Genomic DNA, 21,824 nt, shown 5'->3' on the forward strand with positions numbered 1-21,824 from the left:
TACAGCCTTGATTTTTGAAATACCTGTTTTTAATGAGAAAATTGGTGATTTTAAGAATTAAAATTTTTGAGATGCTTTTCAAGTCTGTAGGATGCAGGGAAAGGGGTGTCCAGTTACACCACCACCAGGTCTTGAAGGTCTTGTAATACACCCGGCCAAACCTGTGTGTGTGTGTGTGTGTGTGTGTGTGGGCGTGCCAGTGAGAACCGGTATTGTTGGAATTTGGCCTTCGTCTTCCTAAAATCAGGAGTGGCAGAAGCAGGAAGAGAAGTCAGAGTTGTTCTGTGTCAGGCTCCATTTTGAGTCGACGCAGCAGCAGCAGCAGCAACAGCAGCAGCAGCAGCAGCAGCAGGTGAGTCGTCACTGAGTGAAGAACTCATGAAATGTGATGTGAGTGGACACCAGCAGTCGTGTGTCTGCTGGATCCCACTGGGAACTCAGTGTTTCTTCCTGTTCTCTCTGTCTGAAGTGGAACTCACTGGGTTCTCAGCTCACTGTCACACTTGATGTTTCACCTCAGACTGACTCCAGGACTCAAGATGAGTCTTCCAGTGGAGGAAGAGGACGACAGAGCAACGACTTCATGGTCCAGTGGGGTGTCTCTCAAGAGTGACAAGTCCATGAGTCAACCTATAACCTTCAGTAATGAACCTGCAGCCTCTGAGCCACTGTAAGGAACCAGGCTACCTGTATTATATAATGACTAGACAGACACTATTAGTCAGATGTAAAAAGCTTTGGATAATTTAGAAAACCTTTAATCTGACCAGAAGACCGAAACACACTTTATGGGAAAATCATTTTTGTTTGCAGAATTGTTTCCAAGACACAGAGACTGAAGTCTCCAGGGTCCAGTGGGGTGTCTCTGAGCAGTAACAGGTCCATGGAGCCACCTCAAAACTTCAGTAATGAACCTGGAGCCTCTGGAAGACAGTAAGAACATAATGTCCTTGTTTCTCAGTCTAATTCTAGTTTGATTTGACAGTGATAAATTCCTCAGAAGGTCAAAAGGTGTCAGATGTTGTGGTCAGTGGTCAAGAGAAGAGAATCTTTGACATGGTCACATTCATCATGTTGAAATGCAGCAAAGCCCTTCTGACACTGAACTTTATGCAGTGGCATGAATGTTTGATTAGGCCTGGGCGATATGGCAATTTCTTTTATCACGATATGTTTTCTTATATTGCTCGATGTCGATAATTATCACGATATGATTTTTTTTTTATCAATAATAGTTTTAATATTAGTATTCTCCTTGGACCGCAAAGAAACCAGAAGGATTATTGTTATATATTTATTGTTAAAATGTATGACAATACAAAACATTCAACAACAACCCGACAGAACCAAGATGTTGTATTATTTTTTACATCTTAGATGTACTGAAATAAAATAACTTCAATGTTGAGGATTATGTGTCTTGTTTTTAACATCTCTCAAACATTTTAGATTTGTAGTGTACTGAACTGATTAAATAAAATAAAAACAAAAATAAAAAGAGGTACAGACAGACAGTACAATATTGCACGTCACTGCTCTGGTTATGTTTCTGTACCGCGTCGATTTTTTTAATTTTATTTCTTTTTCTTGTACGGGGTAGCTGCGTTAAAGGCTGACTGTGTTGTTGTTTGACGAGCAACTGTTTGCTTAGCACTGTCGCTAGCTAGGCTACTGCTAGCGGGAGTATCACGCAGAACACTCCCCCAGGGCCCAGCAGTGCGTTGTTTTTAGCATTACCCGCGGGGAGGCTAGCATGAAAACGTAAACTCTGGCTTTCATACCATTCTTCATCGTGGTACTTCTTCAGATGTTGACAGAGGTTCGTGGTGTTTCCCGTTTTGCTTGGGACTGTTCTCCGACATAATTTGCATTTAGCGTCAGCCTGTACTTTGTCGGACCTGAGGTAGCCGACAGTTTCTTCACTTTCCCTCGACTTCTGATTGCTGCTCGCTGCTCATTTCTACACGTTCCTATAACGAGCTTTAGCGGACGGCCGCGTGCGTCTCCCATCTGAGTTGTTGCGAGCGAGAGGAGGCGGGTGGAGGGAAGGAGGCGCGCCGTTGTTTCTCTGATGTGGGATTGGTTGGATTATCGAAATAACAGCTCATGCGTTTATCATCGTTATCGTGGAGTTTTTAATCGCGATTATTATCGTAATCGATTTATCGCCCAGGCCTATGTTTGATGCTCTGTCATAAAGTGCAGCTCAACTCCACTGAGATCAATCCAAAGTTCAGTGCAATGTGACTCCACTGTCTCTGTCTGCTGAGAAACAAAGGGCCAGTTCCACAGAGCCACTGCTCAACCAGAGCCCACCAGGTGTCAACCACACCAGATAGAAAATATACATTTGATAGATGAATATGTCATCTGATAATTAGGGCTGGGCAACGATTACAAATTTTAATCACAATTAATCGCATGATTTCCCACGATTAATAACAATGTATACGCAAAATCCAATAAAGAATTTAAAAGAAGTGTATTGTGCACTTTAATTTTAATTTTCGACCATATCAACAAAGTCTTTTCTTTTCTGGTTCCGCAGCAGCCAGCAACACACTTTTACAAAATAAAAGCACGTATTGCGGCTAACTGGCGATCGATAAATAAATAAGCCGCGGTGGGCTAAATAAAGGAGTATTTGTTGAAGCACATGGAAAAATAAATCCAGTCTGGCTTCGGGGTTCTTTTTTATTTACTTTATTCTTTATCACAATGACCTCCGTCATTAAATAGCGTCGTGGCTACACCCCGCAGTGACACACACACCCAGGTGTGAAAGAAGTGCGCTCACAAATATAAACATTAGAAACTCACGGCTAGGGATGGGCGATATGGACTAAAAGTTTTATCACAATAATTTCTGGCGTTTATTGCAATAATGATAAAGTGACGGTAAAAAAAATATAAAACAATTCAACTCCATGTTTTGGGATTTTTTTTTTTTGAAACTGCATATTTTTGAAACCGAACTCGAAAAAAACGCATTTATACAAAGTTGTATTTAAAAAATAAAAAAATAAAAAAAATAAAAATCCGGTTTACACAGATACGCTGGAAATGATGTAGTACCTATGCCCGGCCTGGTGTGGTGCTGCAAGTTTATTCCTTGAAGGCGGAGGAAGAAGAAGAACGCCTGAAGCATGCCATGGCTGTGTCTCAATTCAGGTTCTGCGTCTTTGAAGTGCGCATTTTGGAAGGAAGTTGCGTCATATCACTGCGCAAAGGCTTGTCCCAATTGCCGAGGGTGCTTAGGACACTGAAAATGCACCCTCGGAAATACGCACTAGTTTTAGCCGTTTCCAAGGATACACCGCTACTATCCTTCACGCACTTCTATATCCCATGATGCTTTGCATGCTGCTGCAAAGCATCGTGGGATCCTGGGAAGTCAGCTGAAATTAGCGGCATGTACTGGTTAAGACACGACATATAAATCTAAATATTGAAGTTCCACATAAAGTATCCAGTTTTTAACGTAGGATTTTATTTATTTGATCATCCAATGGCATCGTTAGATGGCGAACCAATGGTTAGCTTGATACTATAAAAACGTCACTTCCGGGGTTGGCCAGCCGGAGGGAACGGCGGTGACGAAACGAGGAAATACGCCGAAGGCTAGACCGTCCCGTGTGGTTATCGAGGGAGGCGGGGTTTGGTCCGTCCTTCTAGGCTGGGAACTCTAAGGCTGTGTCTCAATTCAGGTTCTGCACCCTTGAGACTGAGTGTCCTCCGTCTGAAGGAAGCGTTCTTAGAGTTCCCAGATTTAGAGCCAAAGATTAAAATAATAATAATAATAAATAATAATAAAATAAAGACAAAATGAAGAATTTCAATAAACAAAGATTAAAAAGTGACGAGTTGATCAACGTGTCTCCATCCACAGGAGGAGGAAGAAGAGGAAGAGGAGGAAGAAGAGTGGTGGGTGTGGAGCAGCACTGCAACCTGCCAGTCACACCCAGACGGATCACAGTAAGACTGTCCACCTGCACCTCCTTCACTTCTCCCTCTGAGATTATGTCAGGACCTCCAGTGAGAAGATTCACTGAGGAACGTTAAGAGCAAACAGTCACACAGCAGCTGAAAAGTTGTGGAGAGAAAATGATGCTCACACTGTCACACTGATGTTTTCTTCTCCAACCTTCTCTCAGCTCCAGAGGCTGATGATGGTCTGCAGGAGCTTCAACAGCAGCAGAAGATCAGTCTGGAGAGGAGATGTGAACGTGTGACTGAAGGTGAAGAAGCAGGAAGTCAAACCCTCCTCAACAGCATCTACACTGAGCTCTACATCACTGAGGGACTGAGTGAGGAGGTCAACAGACAGCATGAGGTCAAACAGCTGGAGACCAAGGAGACCAAGAAGAGCCTCCACGACCGTCCAATCAGGTGCAGCCAGATCTTTGAAGGCTCACCTGAGCAGCAGGGACTCAGAGTCAGAGTGGTGCTGACCAACGGCGTCGCTGGGGTTGGAAAAACCTTCTCAGTACAGAAGTTCACTCTGGACTGGGCCCAGGGCCTGGAGAACCAGGACCTTCATCTGGTGCTTCCCCTCTCATTCAGGGAGCTCAACTTGGTCAAAGAGCAGCACTACAGTCTTCTGGAGCTGCTCCATGTTTTCCATCCAACATTAGCGAAGCTCACGGCAGAGCAGCTGCATGTCTGCAAACTTCTCTTCATCTTGGACGGCCTGGATGAAAGCAGACTGGCTCTGGACTTTGAGGACAACCAGGTGGTGACTGACGTCACTCAGAAGAAGTCAGTCAGCGTCCTGCTAACAAACCTGATCAGAGGAGATCTGCTTCCCTCGGCTCTGCTGTGGATAACTTCCAGACCTGCAGCAGCCAATCAGATCCCTCCGTCATGTGTGGACAGGCTGACAGAAGTACGAGGCTTTACCGATGACCAGAAGGAGGAGTATTTCAGGAGGAGGTTCAGAGATAGAGGAGATGTGTCCAGCAGGATCATTTCCCACATCAAGGCCTCCAGGAGCCTCCACATCATGTGTCAGATCCCGGTCTTCTGCTGGATCACTGCCACAGTTCTGGAGAGCATGTTGAGCTCAGAGCAGAGAGGAGAGCTGCCCAAGACCCTGACTGACATGTACTCACACTTCCTGCTGGTCCAGACCAAGAGGAAGCAGCACAAGTATGGAGGAGGTCCACAGGAGCTGATGAAGGCTGACAGGGAGCTTCTTCTGAAGCTGGGCCAGCTGGCATTTGAACATCTGGAGAGTGGAAACATCATGTTCTACAGTGAAGACCTGGAGAAGTGTGGTCTCAGTGTGACTGACGCCTCTGTGTACTCAGGAGTTTGTACAGAGATCTTCAGAAGAGAGAGTGTGATCTTCCACAAAAGCGTCTACTGCTTCGTTCATCTGAGCGTCCAGGAGTTTATGGCTGCAGTCTACAGCTTCCACTGTCACATCAACTGGAAGATGCCAGAAGATGGTCACTCTGGAGAATCCCTGGATGAGTTCCTGAAGAGGATGATGGAGAAATCCCTGCAGAGTCCAAACGGTCACCTGGACTTGTTTGTTCGCTTTCTCCATGGACTCAGTCTGGAATCCAACCAGAGACTCTTAGGAGGCCTGCTGGATCTCACCGACAACCATCCAGGAACCTTACAGAAGGTCATCAACAACCTGAAGGAGATGAACACTGGTGATGTTTCTCCTGACAGAAGCATCAACATCTTCCACTGTCTGCTGGAGGTGAAGGATCAGTCAGTGCATCAGGAGGTCCAAGAGTTCCTGCAGTCAGAGAACAGATCAGAGAAGGAACTCTCAGCCATCCAGTGTTCAGCTCTGGCCTACATGCTGCAGATGTCAGAGGAGGTTCTGGAGGAATTGAACCTCAGCAAGTACAAGACAACCATGGAGGGAAGATTGAGACTGATTCCAGCTGTGAGGAACTGCAGGAAGGCTGTGATACATTTAGGAAAGTACGTAAACACTGTGTGTGTGTGTGTGTGTGTGTGTGTGTGTGTGTGTGTGTGCTCTTGGTGTTAGCCACCCTGCTATATCAGCAGCTCCTCCAGTCACAGGGTGGATCAACATCAGCAGGTCCACTTGTGGCCGCAGGTCTCCAAGAAAATAATGAGGGAAACACTGAGTGGTGACTTTTAGCAGGAGGCTGTCAACATAGGGCTAACTCAGCTGCTTTGTGTTGGATGGCGAGTGGAGTGAAGCTGCTCCACTGGAGTCCAGGATGGAGATGAAGATGTGACAGTGGCAGAATGAGGACCTTTGATCAGTGTGAAGGATTCATGCAGACAGTCAATCAACACAATCAACACATTGAACACACAAACACATCACATCCTTCCTTCATTTTGATGATGGTGATGGCGATGAAGATGATGGTGATGGTGATGATGGTGGTGTTGATGATGATGAAGATGATGATGGTGGTGGTGGTGATGGTGATGATGATGGTGGAGATGACGATGATGATGATGATGATGATGATGATGATGATGATGATGATGACCACCAGGTGGTGGTGGTGGTGATGAGGGTAATTAGTACAAAGAAAAATAGGCTCTATGGAATTTATCACAAGTACAACAATTCTCAAAACAAAGTGTCATTTATTATGAGATTGTGTAAAATAGATTATTATGACTGATGGTTGCAAACAGACAAAGATGCATCAAGGCTACGTGGAGTTTGTTCAACTGCATGATCAAACACCACAGTAAAACTGACTTTCCTCCATGTTTTGTAAGAAATGAGAATTTACTTCTTGAAAATGCAGAGCAAATTGCTAATGAGTGCAATGATGTTTTGTTCATGTGGGCCCTAATTTAGCAAGGACAATTAGAAATGTAGACCACAAGAATGATTTTGCTTTCAACAGTAATAATTCAATGTTCCTGGGTGTGATTTCTGAGAGCGATGTACTAGAAGTGGTTTGAAAGTTGAAGAATCCAAAATATTTCCATGATAATAATATAGATATGTCTCTAATAAAGGAAGTCATAGATTGTGTCATCAAACCATTGACCTATATGTGGAATTGATGGTTTCAAAGAGGGATTTTTCCTGATCAGATGAAAATGGCTGAGGTGGTTCCAATCTACAACAATGGTGATAAACACATCATATCAAATGATAGACCTGTGTCACTGCTTCCTCACTTTCCCAGAATACTAGAAAAGTTGTTTGTCAATAGACTGCATGATTATATGAAGCAGTATGAGTTATGAAGTGACCATCAATATGGGTTTAGCAGTAACCCATCAACAGCTTCAGCAGTGATGGAATGAGTAGAAAATAGAGTTCCAGCCATAGACAACAAACAATATGCTATAGGTGTCTTTGTGGATTTATGTAAAGCATTTGACACAATGAATCATTCTCTGCTTCTGCAGAAATTGGAGCCTTATGGAATTAGAGGTGTTCCGCTACACCGGATAAGAAGTTATTTCAGTAACAGGTTGAACAATACTGTGTCACCGTTTAGAAAAGTCACCTGTGGGCTTGATGAAACCACAGGGTTTCATCATGGGACCCAAGGTATTTAGACTTTATCTTCATGATATTCATAGTGAATGGAAGAAGTTGAATTTGATTTCATTTGCGGATGACACCAACTTATTGTGTTCAGGACCTGACATGAAGGTGTTGTTGAAAACGCTAGAAAAGGAGCTGATGGTGTTCAAAGAATGGTTTGATAGCATGAACATAAAACAACATTGATGGTCTTTGCTGGTATTTGGGAAAATGATTAGTATTCGTTTTAAATGGGGTTGAAATTGAAAGAGTACATGAAACTACATTTTGGGAGTCATTGTCATAACTTTAGCTAGAAGCCACATATAGAATATATTCAACAGAAATGATCTCAATCAATGGGTATTATTTATAAAATGAGGAACATGTTGAAAAAGAAATGTCTTTGAATATTGTAGTTCTCACTTATAATGCCATATATGTCATATTGTGTTGAGGTTTTGGGGAAATACATGCAGAACATATATTGACCCTGTAATTAAACTACAGAAAAGAGTTATAAGAATAATAAATAAAGTTCCTTAAAGCTCAAATCAATGATTGATAGAGTCAAAGATCTTCCAATTCATAGATATAGTGGACTTGAAAACATTAGAAATACTATTTCCAGGAAAGAATGAAAATCTTGCGCTCAGTATTCTAAGTTTTTTAAAGTGAGAGAAAATCAATCCATGTTAAGAGGGTTGAGTGTCTTTGAATGATGGAAGGTGAGAAGCATTGTTAAATATAGATGTCTTTCTTTTTTGGGAGTTCCATTTTGGAATGGGATCAGTGACCATTTGAAAATGTGTACTTCTTTGTTGAGTTGAAAAAATCTTGAAGGGCAAAATACTTGATGATGATGAGGATAAATGATTGAATTGTGAGTCAATGATGAAGAATAATGTCAAGCAAATCTTATGGACTGTCACTCCCAAGCCTTATTAAATACCTCTCATCGCAATTTGTTTAAATGTTATTTAAACAAATAACATTTATTAACCATTGATAATGAAATAAATAATACAACTTAACCCGCAAGGCAGCAATGGCTTCAGGGTGGGCCCAGGCCAAAATAATAAACAAAAGTCCAACTAACTCGAGCTAAGAACTGACTAATGAAAGAAAGAGAACCCAAATACAGAAATACTAACCTCCCCACATAATTAATGAAACAGGAGAAAAAGGGGAACAAAGAAAGTGGGAGCCCACCCCTACACAACTTCTCACTCTGTTCTCCTTCCATCAGTGAACTCTCAGAGCTTCAGTGGGCAGTGGTGTCTTCAGCTCTGCAGTCCAGCCCCTCCCACCTCACACTGCTGGACCTGAGTGAGACCACCCTGGAGGATCCTGGAGTGAAGCTGCTCTGTGCTGGACTGCAGAGTCCAAACTGCAGACTGGAAGTTCTCAGGTCAGTTCCTGCTTTCTACTGGTGGACAGTGTGTGTCAGCAGATGACAACTGGTGTGTAACGCTGCTCAGTGTAAAGACTTTGAAGCAGATATTAAAGACTCATCAAGACAAAGTGGATGTTGTTGATATTTTCATGTCAACAATCTGCAGCCAGAAAAGACTTTGGATGGTGGAAGAAAGTGTGGAAAATCTCTCCAGTCACTTTGGAGCTCAATGGAAGTTGTTGATTGGTGATGAAGGTCACATGACTGAGCAGAAGATCCTGTGAAGAAATATTAGAGGCAGATTAATAGTGCAGCAGTATTTCTTCATCTTGTCCTTTGAATGTGTTTGACTTGTAACGAGACTCTGATGACTGAAAACAGCCACAAGCACACAAAGGACTCACTGATTATTTTCCATCTTCACTGCCAATTGGCTGCACACTGACTGACACACTGCTGTTGTTATTGTGTTGACAACACGCTGGCACAATGACTCATTTGAGGGAAGGACTCAGTGATCCCAACAGCTGCACATCTGGATCATCAACAGGGAGAAATGACTCTTAATATGACATTTACACCATGGAAGAAATCAAATATTGATTCTCTATTCAGGTTGTGGAGGTGCAGTTTGTCAGAGCTCAGCTGTGATTGGCTGTTCTCAGCTCTGAAGTCCAACCCCTCCCACCTCAGACACCTGGACCTGAGTAACAACCAGCTGCAGGATTCAGGAGTGAAGGAGCTGAGTGGTTTTCTGCAGAGTCCAGACTGTAAACTGGAGACTCTGAGGTCAGTACTGGTTTGGAACCAGTGGATGATGGTTTCAGCACCAAACACAGTTCATCATGTTGAATAAACATTGAACTGAAGGTTTATTCATATCAAAATGAAATCTATAAATATGAAAACTTAATATAGATAAATTAAAAAATGGTCATCAGTGGTCATGTGACCAAACATAATTTCAACACACATTAGTTTTGGACTGAGGGTTTAATTTCAAGGTAACATTTTCTGTAGTGTCAGATTCTGAAGTCAACGTTTCACTTTGATTTTCAGAGTGATGACACCCTGGAAAACTCTCCATCATTATAAACTTTCCATCATTTATTCTCTGTTCAGGTTGAGGAAGTGCAGGTTGTCAGAGCTCAGCTGTGATTGGCTGCTCTCAGCTCTGAAGTCCAACCCCTCCCACATCAGACTCCTGGACCTGACTGGGAACCAGCTGCAGGATTCATCAGTGAAGGTGCTGAGTTGTTTTCTGCAGAGTCCAGACTGTAAACTGGAGACTCTGAGGTCAGTTCACCCTCTTCACTCTACAACTTGTATCACTCTTGTTATTGTTGTCATGATTTTCACTTCACTGCTGTTGGAAATTCAATTTGCAGTCACTGGTTTGTGTTTGAATTGAGTGAAACTGGGTTTAAAGGTACAGTGTGTAAAATCCTGCCATCTAGTGGTCAGATTTCTGATTGCAGTGCTCGTTCACTCACCCTCTCTCCCTCCCTCTCTTTTTCTGTAGTGTCTGAAAATCAAAGTGAAATGTCGACTTCAGAATCTGAGTGATGACACCCTTGAAAAACTGTCCATCATTATAAACTCTTCATCATTTATTCTCTATTCAGGTTGTACTGCAGTTTGTCAGAGCTCAGCTGTGATTGGCTGCTCTCAGCTCTGAAGTCCAACCCCTCCCACCTCAGACACCTGGATCTGGGTGGGAACCAGCTGCAGGAATCATCAGTGAAGCCACTGATGGATCTTGTCCACAGCAGAGACTATCAACTGGAGAGTGTGAGGTCAGTACTGGTTTGGAAGCAGTGGATGATGGTTCCAGCACCAAAGCCAGTTGATCCCACAGCAGAGGTCCAGTGTTCCCAGTCACAGTGTGAGAGGAGGATGGTGGCGTCCAGCTGCTCCTCATTCATCCAACATCTGCTGCCAAACTGCTTCTTCTCTCAGTTCACCACTCAATTATTGATCAGTTCATCTTCATCAGGCCTCAGTATCAGTCCAACACTCCATGGTCACATGACCTTCATATGTTCCACACTTGACATGTGACTGAGAGTCTGCTTCTTCTCACCAGTCACTCCATCATCTCCATCAACAGTCAACGTCTCTGTGATGATGCGTTCAAGGACGGTGAGTCCTGACTGTTGCTGTCTCTTCTTCTCTCTACAGGTGGAAGACCTACGTGAGGGGAAAGAGGGTGGAGTTTTAATAGGAGAGCTTCATCTAGTGGTGGCTGACAGAACTACAACAAGTGGAGCTAAGCTGGCACAACCTTTGACCCCGGTGGAGCCTGGTGGCTCGAGGACTGGTTCTCCCTACAAGCTGCTGTGGTTACTGGGAGAGACGTCCCAGAAGCCACTGGTGGAGCTGAATCCTCAGTGGAAGAAGCAGGACTTGGAGCAGCTGGTCAGTGAAGGCAGCAGCAACACAACCACTGGTTCTGCTCTCATCATCCACGGCTGGAACATCTCAGCATGAAGGTTTCACACATCAACAACACACTGATCTGCTCTTACTTCAGAGTTCTCCATCCAACTCCACCTGCTTTCTCATGTGAAGCACAAAGATGAATTTGTCAAAGTCTGACAGTGTTGTGAAGGTTGTGTAGTTGATATCACACCTTTATTTTAGGGTTAAAAATTGTTTCTATATGAGATTTTACGTCTGGTTTATGATCATGAATCAATCAATCCGATAAAAGATGTTGTATTGTGATTGGAACTCCAATGATTATTGAATTATAAATGAGATAAAAGAAGTTTCCCTCAAAATAATTCATGGTTTTGATCCTTGCCAGCTGTTTCTGTGGAGATTTCAGAAGGACGTCAATGAATCAGAAGGAAACCAGATCATTTGTTTTTCTCTTCTCCCTCTCTGCTGTTTTCTAGCAAGACGTTGTTTCATTTGTCAAAACACTCATTCAAATTTTTCTCCCACTTTTATAAAATTGTCCATTAGCTTCTCATATCCTGCTACCCAATCAGAGAGCGTTACGTCATCAACCTAATTCTCTTCCTCGCAAAATGTTTTCACTCATTCTTTCTTTGTTTTTAAAACTCAGCTCAAACATTATATTTCAATGAGTCAATATTCTGAAAATAAAAAAACATCACAACCACTGACCTGTGTGACCTTGACCTCAACTGACCTTTCATCCCTGCCTGTACGTTTTCTTCTGTTCATGTTTTTGTTGTGTTAAAATTGGATCATATTCTTTATGCTTATTGTGTATTACAGAAAATAAATGTGAAACAAAAAGAAAGACATGAGAGGGAGGACAGGAAGATATTGGGACATTAGGGCTGTGTCTCAATTCAGGGTCTGCATCCTAGGAAGGCTGCATTTGAAGGCCAGTTGGATCATAGCACTGTCAGAAGGCTTGTCCCAATTCCCAAAAGTCCGAAGGACGCTCCAAATGAACCCTTGGAATGTGCCGGGTTTTTACTTATTTGAACATTCAACGCCATGGTTGGATGGCGAACCAATGGTTAGCTTGATGCTACGTAATCATCACTTCCGGGGTTGGCCAGCAGGAGGGAATGGCGGTGATGCAACCAAGAAATACGCCGAAGGCTGGACCGTCCCGTGTGGTTACCGGGGAGGCGGGTTTGGGTGGGTCCTCCTCGGCTAGGTTCTTCGGAGGACGCTTCCTACTGACGGAGGACACTTCCTTCGAAGGATGCAGACGCTGAATTGAGACACAGCCTAGCATCTATCTGCGGTCAGGTAGCACCTGACAGAGACACCTCTCGGCTGCCCCCTAGTGTCCAACTGGAGCTCCAGCAGCTACCAGTAGCTGCTCTTGAGCCTGTAGCTGTTTTCACTAGGAGCACAGTGGCGCCCCCTAATGTGAAGGACACAAGCAGAAGATCTAGGGGGTGCCACTGTAAATAGACTTGCATGGATGCTCCTCCATATGCTTCAGTTGACAGAAATCAGGCCCACTTATTTTCAGTTGACACTCTTCAATATTGACATTCACTCATTCACATCTGCAGCCAACAGCAGACACAATGACACTGACTGGTGTTACACACCCAAATTGCGCTATATTGTTATTTCAGTAAATCATTGTTATTGATTCATCCAATCAGATCTTCTCCTGGCTTTTTGAGTCCAGTTGTGACACATCGGGGCTCGTCCATTAGCGCAGCATGTGCAAGTTTCAATTTGGAACAGTCAAGTTGTGAGTGGGCTGGCTGGATTGAACAAAGTCAGCTTTGGAGCAGCACTGACTAGAGCTGATTGAAAATGGAACGCTCATATCGGACTGTTCTGTGGGGCTTGAAGGTGCTTCAGCAGCTCCAAGTCGTAGTGAAGGAGGCTTTGAAGTTATGGCTTGGCTGTGTTTGTGTGCGTGAGAGAGGCGGGGGGGACAAAATTCATGATCCAGAGAAAGACACCAAACAAAGTGCTGGCAGGGACTCAGGGTGTGAGATAAAGATGGTCCACGGGGGCCAGACCACCAGGACCCCCTTGGACCACCCTGGACCCATCACACCTCCTGAATGCCTCACTGCAACATTTCAGGGAGTCAGGTTTTGGGTTACATACACACATTGTCATTGATGGTCACTTCGACTCCTTTAAAATCACCAGATTCAACTGTATGTCATAAAATATGCATATTAGGACTGAGGACACACACGGACGTACAGAGAGAGACAGACAGTCAGCAGCAGTGTACTAGCAGCAGTCAGTCAGTCAGCCAGCAGCAGCAGTGTACCAGCTGCAGTCAGTCAGTCAGTCAGACAGTAAAGTCATTTCCTGATTTTTGATTCTAGTTGTTGTTGAAGTGGAGCTGTTTGAACTCTGCTGATGTAAAAGAGTTGGAAATAAAAAAAGGATAACATTTATTAATTTCTAAGTTCAAAGCATATGTGGGGACTTTATTTATTATTAATTTATTATGTTGTATATTGTGAAATTTATCTTAAAGTCTTATTTTATTTTATTTAAGTTTGTCTCTCACCTCTTTCTGTACCTTCCGGGTTTACGAAGCGGGAATCCCTCAGTTCCGCGTTGTATAAATGAGCGGGAACAAGAAAGCCAGAAGACTGTTAAACGTCTGTTACTGTCTTCTGCAGTCTTCTACAGCAAATAAAAGAGGAAAAACACAGCCCTCGAGTCACCTCTGAGACCAACCATCCTGCACACCCGTTACACTGTTGCCGTGACCCTTTGGATCTCCAGACCAGCTTGATGCTCGTCACCATGGATGCTGTGCTGCTGTCCTGATCAACGTTAAGCAGGGTCTTTGTATGGACAGATTTATAATAGAAGTGTAAATCTGGGTACAGTTAAAGGTTTATTGTTTAAAAAAAAAAAATACACACAACACAAGTACTTTTGACGATTGGTGAAAATAGTTATTATGGATGGGTTTAACACACGTACTGATGCAGGGTTGGGCCTGAGCCCAGATAGTGCACCTGTTAGTGGGTTCACAAGAGCGGTTCCTCATACTGCTACACCCAACAGTGATTATAATGCCATTCACCAGCTCACTGACATGATGGGGCAATTGGGTGCACAGATTGAGGAATCTATTGTTGCAAAACTGTTGTCAGCTGGTGTTGTGAATACTAGTGGTATCCCCCAGACATCCTCTGCCACTCAGAACACACATAGTAATGTTGACAGTCTTCAAACCCCCCATGTAACTGTTCATGTTAAGTCTGATAAGGGACTCCAGACATTCAGGGGTGACGGAACTGACAAATACTCAATTAAGGACTGGATTGACTTGACCAAGACTCATCTCAGAAAACAAGACATACCTGTATATGACCTAGCTGAAGACATTATGAGCCATCTGATGGGGAAGGCCAAAGATGTTGTGAAGGTTGCTTTACGTAGTGATCATACCCTTTATGTGAAAAAGGGACCTGAACTGATAAACAGTGTCCTTCTCGACTATTTTAGTGAAGCTCCCTCGTGTCTCCCACTCACAGATTTCTATGCCACTCTGCCCAGACACAGAGAGAAGCCTGTCGACTACTGGATAAGACTGAACAAAGCAGCAGATCTGGCTCTTGAGGGCCAGGACAAGGCAAGCGGACGGAGAACATGAGTGATGAGGTAGCTCTCATGTTTGTCAAACACTGCCCTGACCCGGAGCTATCCTACACTCTCAAGTGTAAGCCAATCCATGAGTGGACTTCACATGATGTTGAGCTGAGCATTGATGATTATCAGAGTGAGTTAAGGGCTCGTGGCAGATCCAGTGGAACTACGGAGCTGAAGAGTCACATCACATCCATCACATCTGAACAGCTTAGTCCACCATCACCTTGCCTGGCAGCGTCTGAGCCAGTCAGTGAAACTCTGGGACGTCGAGGGCCGCGCACCAGGAACAGAGGAATCTCCTCCTTCCACCTCTACCTCGAACCAAGCATTCAGAGACGAGAGGCTCGGCGTCTAGGAGTGGATCTGATCGGCTTCACTTCTATCCAACGAACCTGTAGAGAAAGTGCTGATTCGGAAATCGGGTGAGAAGTAATTGTTCTTTTTCCCAGACAAATCAGTGACCAGTGGGTTATTTTCCTTGTCGTCCGAACGGTCCCAGTGCAGGACGAAGCGCATGCGTTAACCATTTCTGTGTGGTAGGTGTTGGTTCTGAATCAACACGGTCCCAGTGCAGGACGAAGCGCATACATTAACCGGTTCTGTAAGGTAGGTGTTGGTTCTGAATCAACACTGAATTTCCGCTCAACAGGTGAGCCGGAAGCCTTTGGTGGGTAAGCACCAAAGGGGTGAGTTTTTTCTCCACCTTTTTGCGCCTTAGTAAGAAAAAGGGGTGCACTGGGACGCCTGTGTATTTTCCGACTTGAATTTTAGTGAAAAGTCGAACAGTGAGTCTAGACAAAGATGGGGAAGAACCAGAGCAAAGTGGCTGCTGCTGTTCTCCAGGGGAGGACCAATTGTGGACGACATGCGGAAAAAATATGGTCCGGATTGTCTTGATATGTTAGATATATGGGTTGAAAAGTACAATTTCCCAGCAGGGGGATCACTAATTATGGAGGAATTGAGAAACCTTCGGTGTAGATTAAAAATGGCAGAGGGAAAAGTTACAAAGAGGAGAAAAGCAAAAAGAAGTGACACTCAAATGATCAGAGACCACGAAAAGATGCTTTTCATTCTGGGAAACTGAAGCAGAAGTCAGGGACAGCAAACAAATTAAGAAACGTGTGAGCAGCGCTCTGCGCTGGAGCACAGGGGTGACAGAGATAACGGCAGAAGACACACACACTCACACACACTCCCCAGAGGAGAGAGAAAAGGAGACAGAAAAGCAGCCGCTCACACATGAGCACTCACATGCACCAAATCGTCTGCATCCTTCTCTTACAGGCCCGAGGGACCCTCTCCTGGACATGCCTGTCTTCCCTCCTCCCGCCTACCCTCATCCAACGCTACCACCGTACAACCCTGCGCACTCCAGCACCGACGCCGCAGCGTCGCCACGTTCATCAGGACTGCCGTCAACCAAACGGCCAGCCACGGCAAAATCGTCACGCAAAAAAGGAGAAGGAGCCAAAGGGGAGGCGACAGCACCTCCTACAGCTCCTCCGTCAGCTCCTCCAACGGCTCCTGGACCAGAGCCCAACCACACATCAGAGTCAGACACTGAAGGAGATGACTCCCCGACCGAGGAGGAGGTGAGACTGTTGATAAATATCTCAACCGTCTAACAGAAGTGTTCAACGAGTTCTCAGGCATAACACCACCAGCAGCGACTGGCGCTGTTGCCAGCCCATGGCAGAAGAGCCTTATTACTGCTTTCAGACAAGGGCTGCTTCCCCAGATCGCCAAAGCAGTGAACAAAAGCTGCGTGGGGATCGAAGATGCCCGTCTGACAGAGGTCCGACGTCATGCAGTGCACGCTGAGAGGCTTCTGCAGGAGGCCAGCGATGCAGAGGACAAGAAGATAAAGCGTGCCTCCCTCACCATGATGAAGCACCTCAGTGACACGGCGAGACGGCCCTACAGGAACAACGACAACCGACGAAGGGCGACTAGCGGAGACAGAGGCGAAAAGGGGGCGTGCCACATCTGCGGCCGAATGGGCCACTGGGCCAGAGAATGCCCTGACAAAGGAAGACACCGCGGGCAGAACCATGCCCACCGCAGCCAAGAGAGTGATCGCGAGGACCGGAAAAGAGCGTCCAGAAGGGACCAGCGAGAAAGGTCCGGAGAGGATCCAACCCAGAGCAGCTGAGGAGGGGAGGTGGAGTGGGGGACACAGCATGGATCCGGTGAGACGGAGCCTCGGCCTACAGCGTTTTCGCAGGGAAGTGATGCACACACACACACACACGCTACACGCTTCTGGCAATGAAGAAATGCTTGCTGTCCCCTCTAACTTCCCTTCCCCTGCTGAAACATACACTGATTCACATTGCGATGTTAGTTTTCATTCTGACAATATTTTACATTCGGATGTTTGCTTTGAATCTGACAGTGAAGCCCACATTGATACTGACACAGTGTCTGATGTTGATTTACGTGATCGGATTTTAAGCACCATCAGCAGGTTAGAGCATCTTGACACGGCTCTCCCACCTACGTACACATTGTACAGCCAGGCTCCTTTTGAAAAACTGCCACGTGTCACTCTTGGAATCAATAAATAAAGATATCACTTTTCTAGCCGACAGCAGAGCAACATTGTCACTCATCCACGCAGCGGAACTTCCTCAGTGTAAGAAAAGTGGAAGATATATTTATTCTATTGGGGCGGCTGGAATGGAGACGAGAGAGCCTCTCACCACTCCACTCACTTGCATTGACTATGGCGACGAGACATGCGCATCTCAAAAACAAATTAAACACAGCTTCGTATTATCAGAAGTGTGTCCGATGAATCTGTTGGGAAGGGATTTGCTTCTAGCCCTGGGCATGAATCTCATCTCCACCCCCGACAGGTTGATTGTTGCCAAGTCGTTATCTTCCTCGGCCTTGGCTCAAATTCCTAAGCCTCTCCGATATGTCTATCAGTGGTTGCTTCCCCTTGAGGCTTCAACAGAATTGATAGCAGCGGCCAGAGACAAAGTGCCGGGTGATGCTCACTTCATGAAGGCCTCTAATTTACACTGCACTGCCAGTGTACCTTATGAAAGGGACAGTGTGTTGGAAGATGATTTCTTTTCAAGCGTGAATGATGGCCTTTTTGTTTCTACGTTGTTTTGGGGCCCCCAACGATGCGTTGCCTCTGTTTCACTCACACCAGAGCAGAGTGCATTTTTTTCTGTTCGTGGGTCCACTCCACGCATTTCACTCTCCAAGGGCCCAGACGATGAGTGGAAAGACCTCAGTCCCTTTTTGACAAAATGCCTGTCGACCAATGACTGGCACCCAGACGAACGGGGACCTTTTTACTCCCCCTCCCTGAATGTGCACAAAACTGACTTTTCAATGGAAACATCAGCTCTTCGCTCCCTGCATCTAGCAGACAAACATGGTGGCGACAGAAACAACCAGAGCCTCACATGTTTCACTGACACATCCCAGCTGCCCGAAGAGCTGAGTGAGGTTCCCTCCTCACTGTGGGCCGCACACAAGTATGACGTGGGACTGATCAACGGTGCCGAACCGGTGAAGATCACACCCAAAAGTGATATTCGGCCCAACCAGCTGCAATATCCTCTGAAGCCAGAAGCTGTTGAAGGGATCACTCCTGTTTTTGATTCTCTTGTCGAAGCAGGTGTCATTGTCCCATGCCCCGACTCGCCAGTGCGCACGCCCATGTTTCCTGTCAAAAAGGCCAGAGTTCCTCCTCAACGTGATGACTGGAGGTTTGTTCAAGATTTGAGAGCAGTTAACGCTGCTGTCCACGCCAGGGCACCGAACGTGCCCAACCCGCACACGATTTTGTCACAAATTCCGACTGATGTAACGTGGTTTACAGTTGTTGACCTGTCTAACGCCTTTTTCAGCATTCCTGTTCACCCAGACAGACAGTTTTGGTTTACTTTCGAGTTCAACGGCAAACCTTACACGTTCACAATCTTTAATGCAGCCCTCCGAGACAGACTCGCCTCCCTACAGCTGTCCAAAGGCTCGGCACTGCAACAACACCGCACGAACCTCAGACCTGTTGGTTATTTTTCAGCTAAGTTCGATCTGGTTGCAGCAGGCCTGCCGAAGTGTCTGCGCGCCAGAGCTGCCGCTGAAAAAGCCCTGTCAGCGTCCCGTGACATCGTGGGATATGCGCAGCTCACGTTGTTGGTACCACACGCTGTTTCACTGATTTCAGCAGAGCAGCACGCGTCACATCTCTCTGCTGCACGGTACCTGCGTTATCACACCTGTTTGTTTGAAATGCCGAATGTGACTGTAAAGAGATGCAACACCTTTAACCCAGCATCTCTCATGCCTCTCCCTACTGACGGAGAGCCACACAACTGCATAGCCGAGCTAGAGACAATTTGCTCCCCTCGACCTGACCTGACTGACGAACCCTTTGCTAATGCTGATTTTGTTTTCTACACAGATGGTTCAGCCTTCCGGGACGACAAAGGCACCAACAGAGTTGGTTATGCCGTTGTCACCGACTCGGAGGTCGTCTGTTCTGACTCCCTTCCATGTCACCTCTCAGCACAAGGGGCAGAGCTGGTCGCGCTAACTGAAGCATGTAAATTTGTTGAGGGCAAGTCTGTCACAATCTACACAGACTCCCGCTGTGCGTTTGGTGTCGTTCATGACTTTGGGGCACTGTGGAAATGCAGGAACTTCCTCAAGTCTGACGGGAAGCCGGTGTTAAATCATGTGCTCATTGCTGACCTGTTGCAAGCCATGCTTTTGCCCTCCCAAATAGCGGTGTGTAAATGTTCTGTTCACACTACTCTTCGTGACCCTGTCTCTTAGGGTAACGCCAGAGCAGACGCAACAGCAAAGGCAGCTGCAAGGCAACCTGCGCCAGCTGCAGCTCCAATGATGACGACGTCCTTTGAGGATGCTGATGCCTCACTGGCTGGAATGCAGTCCCTCGCCACAGCAAAGGAGACGGCCACTTGGCGCTCCGCATGCGCACGTTGGGACCGCGTTTCTAACATTTGGGTAGGACCAAACGGTAACCCGTGTCTGCCAAAGCATTTTTCCCCTCATTTTGCTAAATTGACACACGGGTTAGACCATGTGTCAAAAGGGGGGATGTTGGAGTTGATCTATCAATTTTTGTTCACCAGAGGATTTTCTGTCGTGGCACAAAAGCATTGTGAAGCGTGTTTGATCTGCCTTTCACAAAATACAGGACGACCAGTCAAGATGGCAGCAACAGCAGCACATCCAGCCCCAACCAGACTGTTTGAACACGTCATGATGGATGTTATCGAGTTAACACTGTCAACGGGGAAAAAGAATTGTCTAGTCATGGTTGATACCTGGTCGAAATGGGTCGAAGCGTTCCCCAGCGCCACACAATCAGCCAACGACGTGGCCAAGGCCCTGCTAACAGACATAATACCAAGATGGGGGATTTCAAACAAAATCTCCAGCGATAATGGGACACATTTCGTAAACGAGGCACTTAATCACATTGGGAAACTATTTGGCATCCATCCATCCATTTTCCATACCCGCTTAGTCCTGAGCTCAGGGTCACGGGGTTCTGCTGGAGCCTATCCCAGCTGTCTTAGGGCGAAGGCAGGGGACATCCTGGACAAGTTGCCAGTTCATCGCAGGGCTACCAACTATTTGGCATTGACCTCAAAAAACATTGTGCTTATCATCCTGCCAGTGGTGGGGCGGTGGAGCGTGAGAATGGGACGCTGAAAAGCAAGTTAGCTAAGTGTTGTGTTGACACCGGCCTGCCATGGACAAAAGCTCTTCCCATTGTCCTGATGTACATGAGAATGAGGAGACGCGCACACGCTAATCTCAGTCCTTTTGAAGTTTTGTTTGCAGCTCCTCCTCACATTGGAATGACTGCAGGAGGAAAGGCACTCCCCTCAACGGCCTTGTGTGAAGATACAATACTCACCTATTGCTCCAACCTTGCATCCGTTCTAGCAGACGTAAGGCGCCAAGTGTCTGCTGCTTTACCCCAGGCTGCAACGGGGCCACTCCACTGCCTAAAACCCGGTGACTACGTCCTGGTGAAGGACCTCCGGAGAAAGAGCTGGAAGGCAAATCGCTGGCTGGGGCCGTTCCAAGTGCTCCTGGTGACGCAGACCGCCATCAAAGTTGCTGAAAGAGCCACCTGGATCCACGCAAGCCACTGCAAGCGAGTCAGCACCGGAGAGCTGACGAAGGCGCTCCAGAAGGAAGAAGGAAGTCACGTGCCGGATCACCACCCGACGCTGTAGGACGCCGAGGACGTGTGAACGGACACGAGTGAATGGTGAATTAAAACGCTTCACTCCAACGAAAGCAGCAAGATGGAACGTCCTGCACCATGGCACCCATTCCGCCTGCCAGGCTTTTGCGGCCTACGGGGCACGCTGTGCATCCTGGCCATCATCAGCTGGATCGTCGTTTCTCTGGCTTGGTTCCTTGCCAGCCCAGAGAGTTTCTTCAGAGAAGGTGGTAACACCAACACCAACACCTCAACCACTCTCATTCATATTTCACCTGACACCACACCTTACACCACACCTGACACTACACCTGACGTGCAGCCCAGACAGGCGAACCGACCCAGAAGAGGGGCGGAACGCACACACCTGTTGACATTGCGAAGGAAGCTGCACACCCCTACGCAATCAATCTCTGGTGGCGTTACGCCAACTCTGCAGCAAGAGCCCAAGGACATGTGAATTGTTTTGTCTGTTCACGCATGCCGCGCTCGACTGTTCAACCATCATCATTGCTCTCGGGAGAAGAACTACACTCTGTATGCATTGCAAATGATGCTACGCTGTAATATGTATTACAACTTGATTTTTTCCTATTTACTTAGTGCAACTGTGATTTTGT

General features: G+C 46.0%; 4 protein-coding genes across 11 annotated transcripts in view; 3 read left to right on the plus strand and 1 right to left on the minus strand.

Moving 5' to 3' along the window:
- Positions 1-12,167, plus strand: part of LOC142892485 (NACHT, LRR and PYD domains-containing protein 12-like) — a 155,003-nt gene extending 142,836 nt beyond the window's left edge. Inside the window, exon 10 of the transcript XR_012927436.1 lies at positions 11,166-12,167. The gene's annotated coding sequence lies outside the window, so the exon portion shown is untranslated. The remainder of the gene's footprint in view (positions 1-11,165) is intronic.
- The window catches only part of LOC142892491 (ribonuclease inhibitor-like), a 182,074-nt gene that overhangs the window by 149,394 nt on the left and 10,856 nt on the right, over positions 1-21,824 (minus strand). The gene's annotated exons all lie outside the window — the stretch shown is intronic.
- Positions 252-12,167, plus strand: LOC142892482 (NACHT, LRR and PYD domains-containing protein 12-like). 2 transcript variants are annotated; one of them, XM_076032678.1, is made up of 9 exons: positions 252-670; positions 814-933; positions 3,890-3,975; positions 4,155-5,954; positions 8,750-8,906; positions 9,507-9,680; positions 10,014-10,187; positions 10,517-10,687; positions 11,073-12,167. In XM_076032678.1, exons 1-9 carry the CDS (start codon positions 507-509, stop codon positions 11,110-11,112), a joined length of 2,886 nt encoding a protein of 961 aa, XP_075888793.1. In that variant the 5' UTR covers positions 252-506; the 3' UTR covers positions 11,113-12,167. The 2 variants fall into 2 exon arrangements, with proteins under 2 accessions (XP_075888793.1, XP_075888792.1); XM_076032677.1 differs by lacking the exon at positions 11,073-12,167 and having other exon boundaries at positions 4,155-5,943; positions 8,745-8,906; positions 10,517-11,028.
- On the plus strand, positions 15,222-21,221 carry LOC142892193 (uncharacterized). Of its 3 annotated transcripts, none has more exons than XM_076032185.1 (3): positions 19,139-19,676; positions 19,776-19,980; positions 20,919-21,221. In XM_076032185.1, the coding sequence occupies exons 1-3, from the start codon at positions 19,230-19,232 to the stop codon at positions 21,212-21,214; spliced, it is 948 nt and encodes a 315-aa protein (XP_075888300.1). In that variant the 5' UTR covers positions 19,139-19,229; the 3' UTR covers positions 21,215-21,221. The 3 variants fall into 3 exon arrangements, 2 of the variants coding, with proteins under 2 accessions (XP_075888300.1, XP_075888301.1); XM_076032186.1 differs by having other exon boundaries at positions 20,922-21,221; XR_012927386.1 differs by lacking the exons at positions 19,139-19,676; positions 20,919-21,221 and adding an exon at positions 15,222-15,394 and having other exon boundaries at positions 19,776-20,458.

The sequence above is a fragment of the Nelusetta ayraudi genome, unplaced genomic scaffold (genome assembly GCF_046127955.1).
Source record: "Nelusetta ayraudi isolate G7.1 ecotype Tasmania unplaced genomic scaffold, CSIRO-AGI_Nayr_v1 ptg000034l, whole genome shotgun sequence".
Taxonomy (NCBI): Eukaryota; Metazoa; Chordata; class Actinopteri; order Tetraodontiformes; family Monacanthidae; genus Nelusetta; species Nelusetta ayraudi.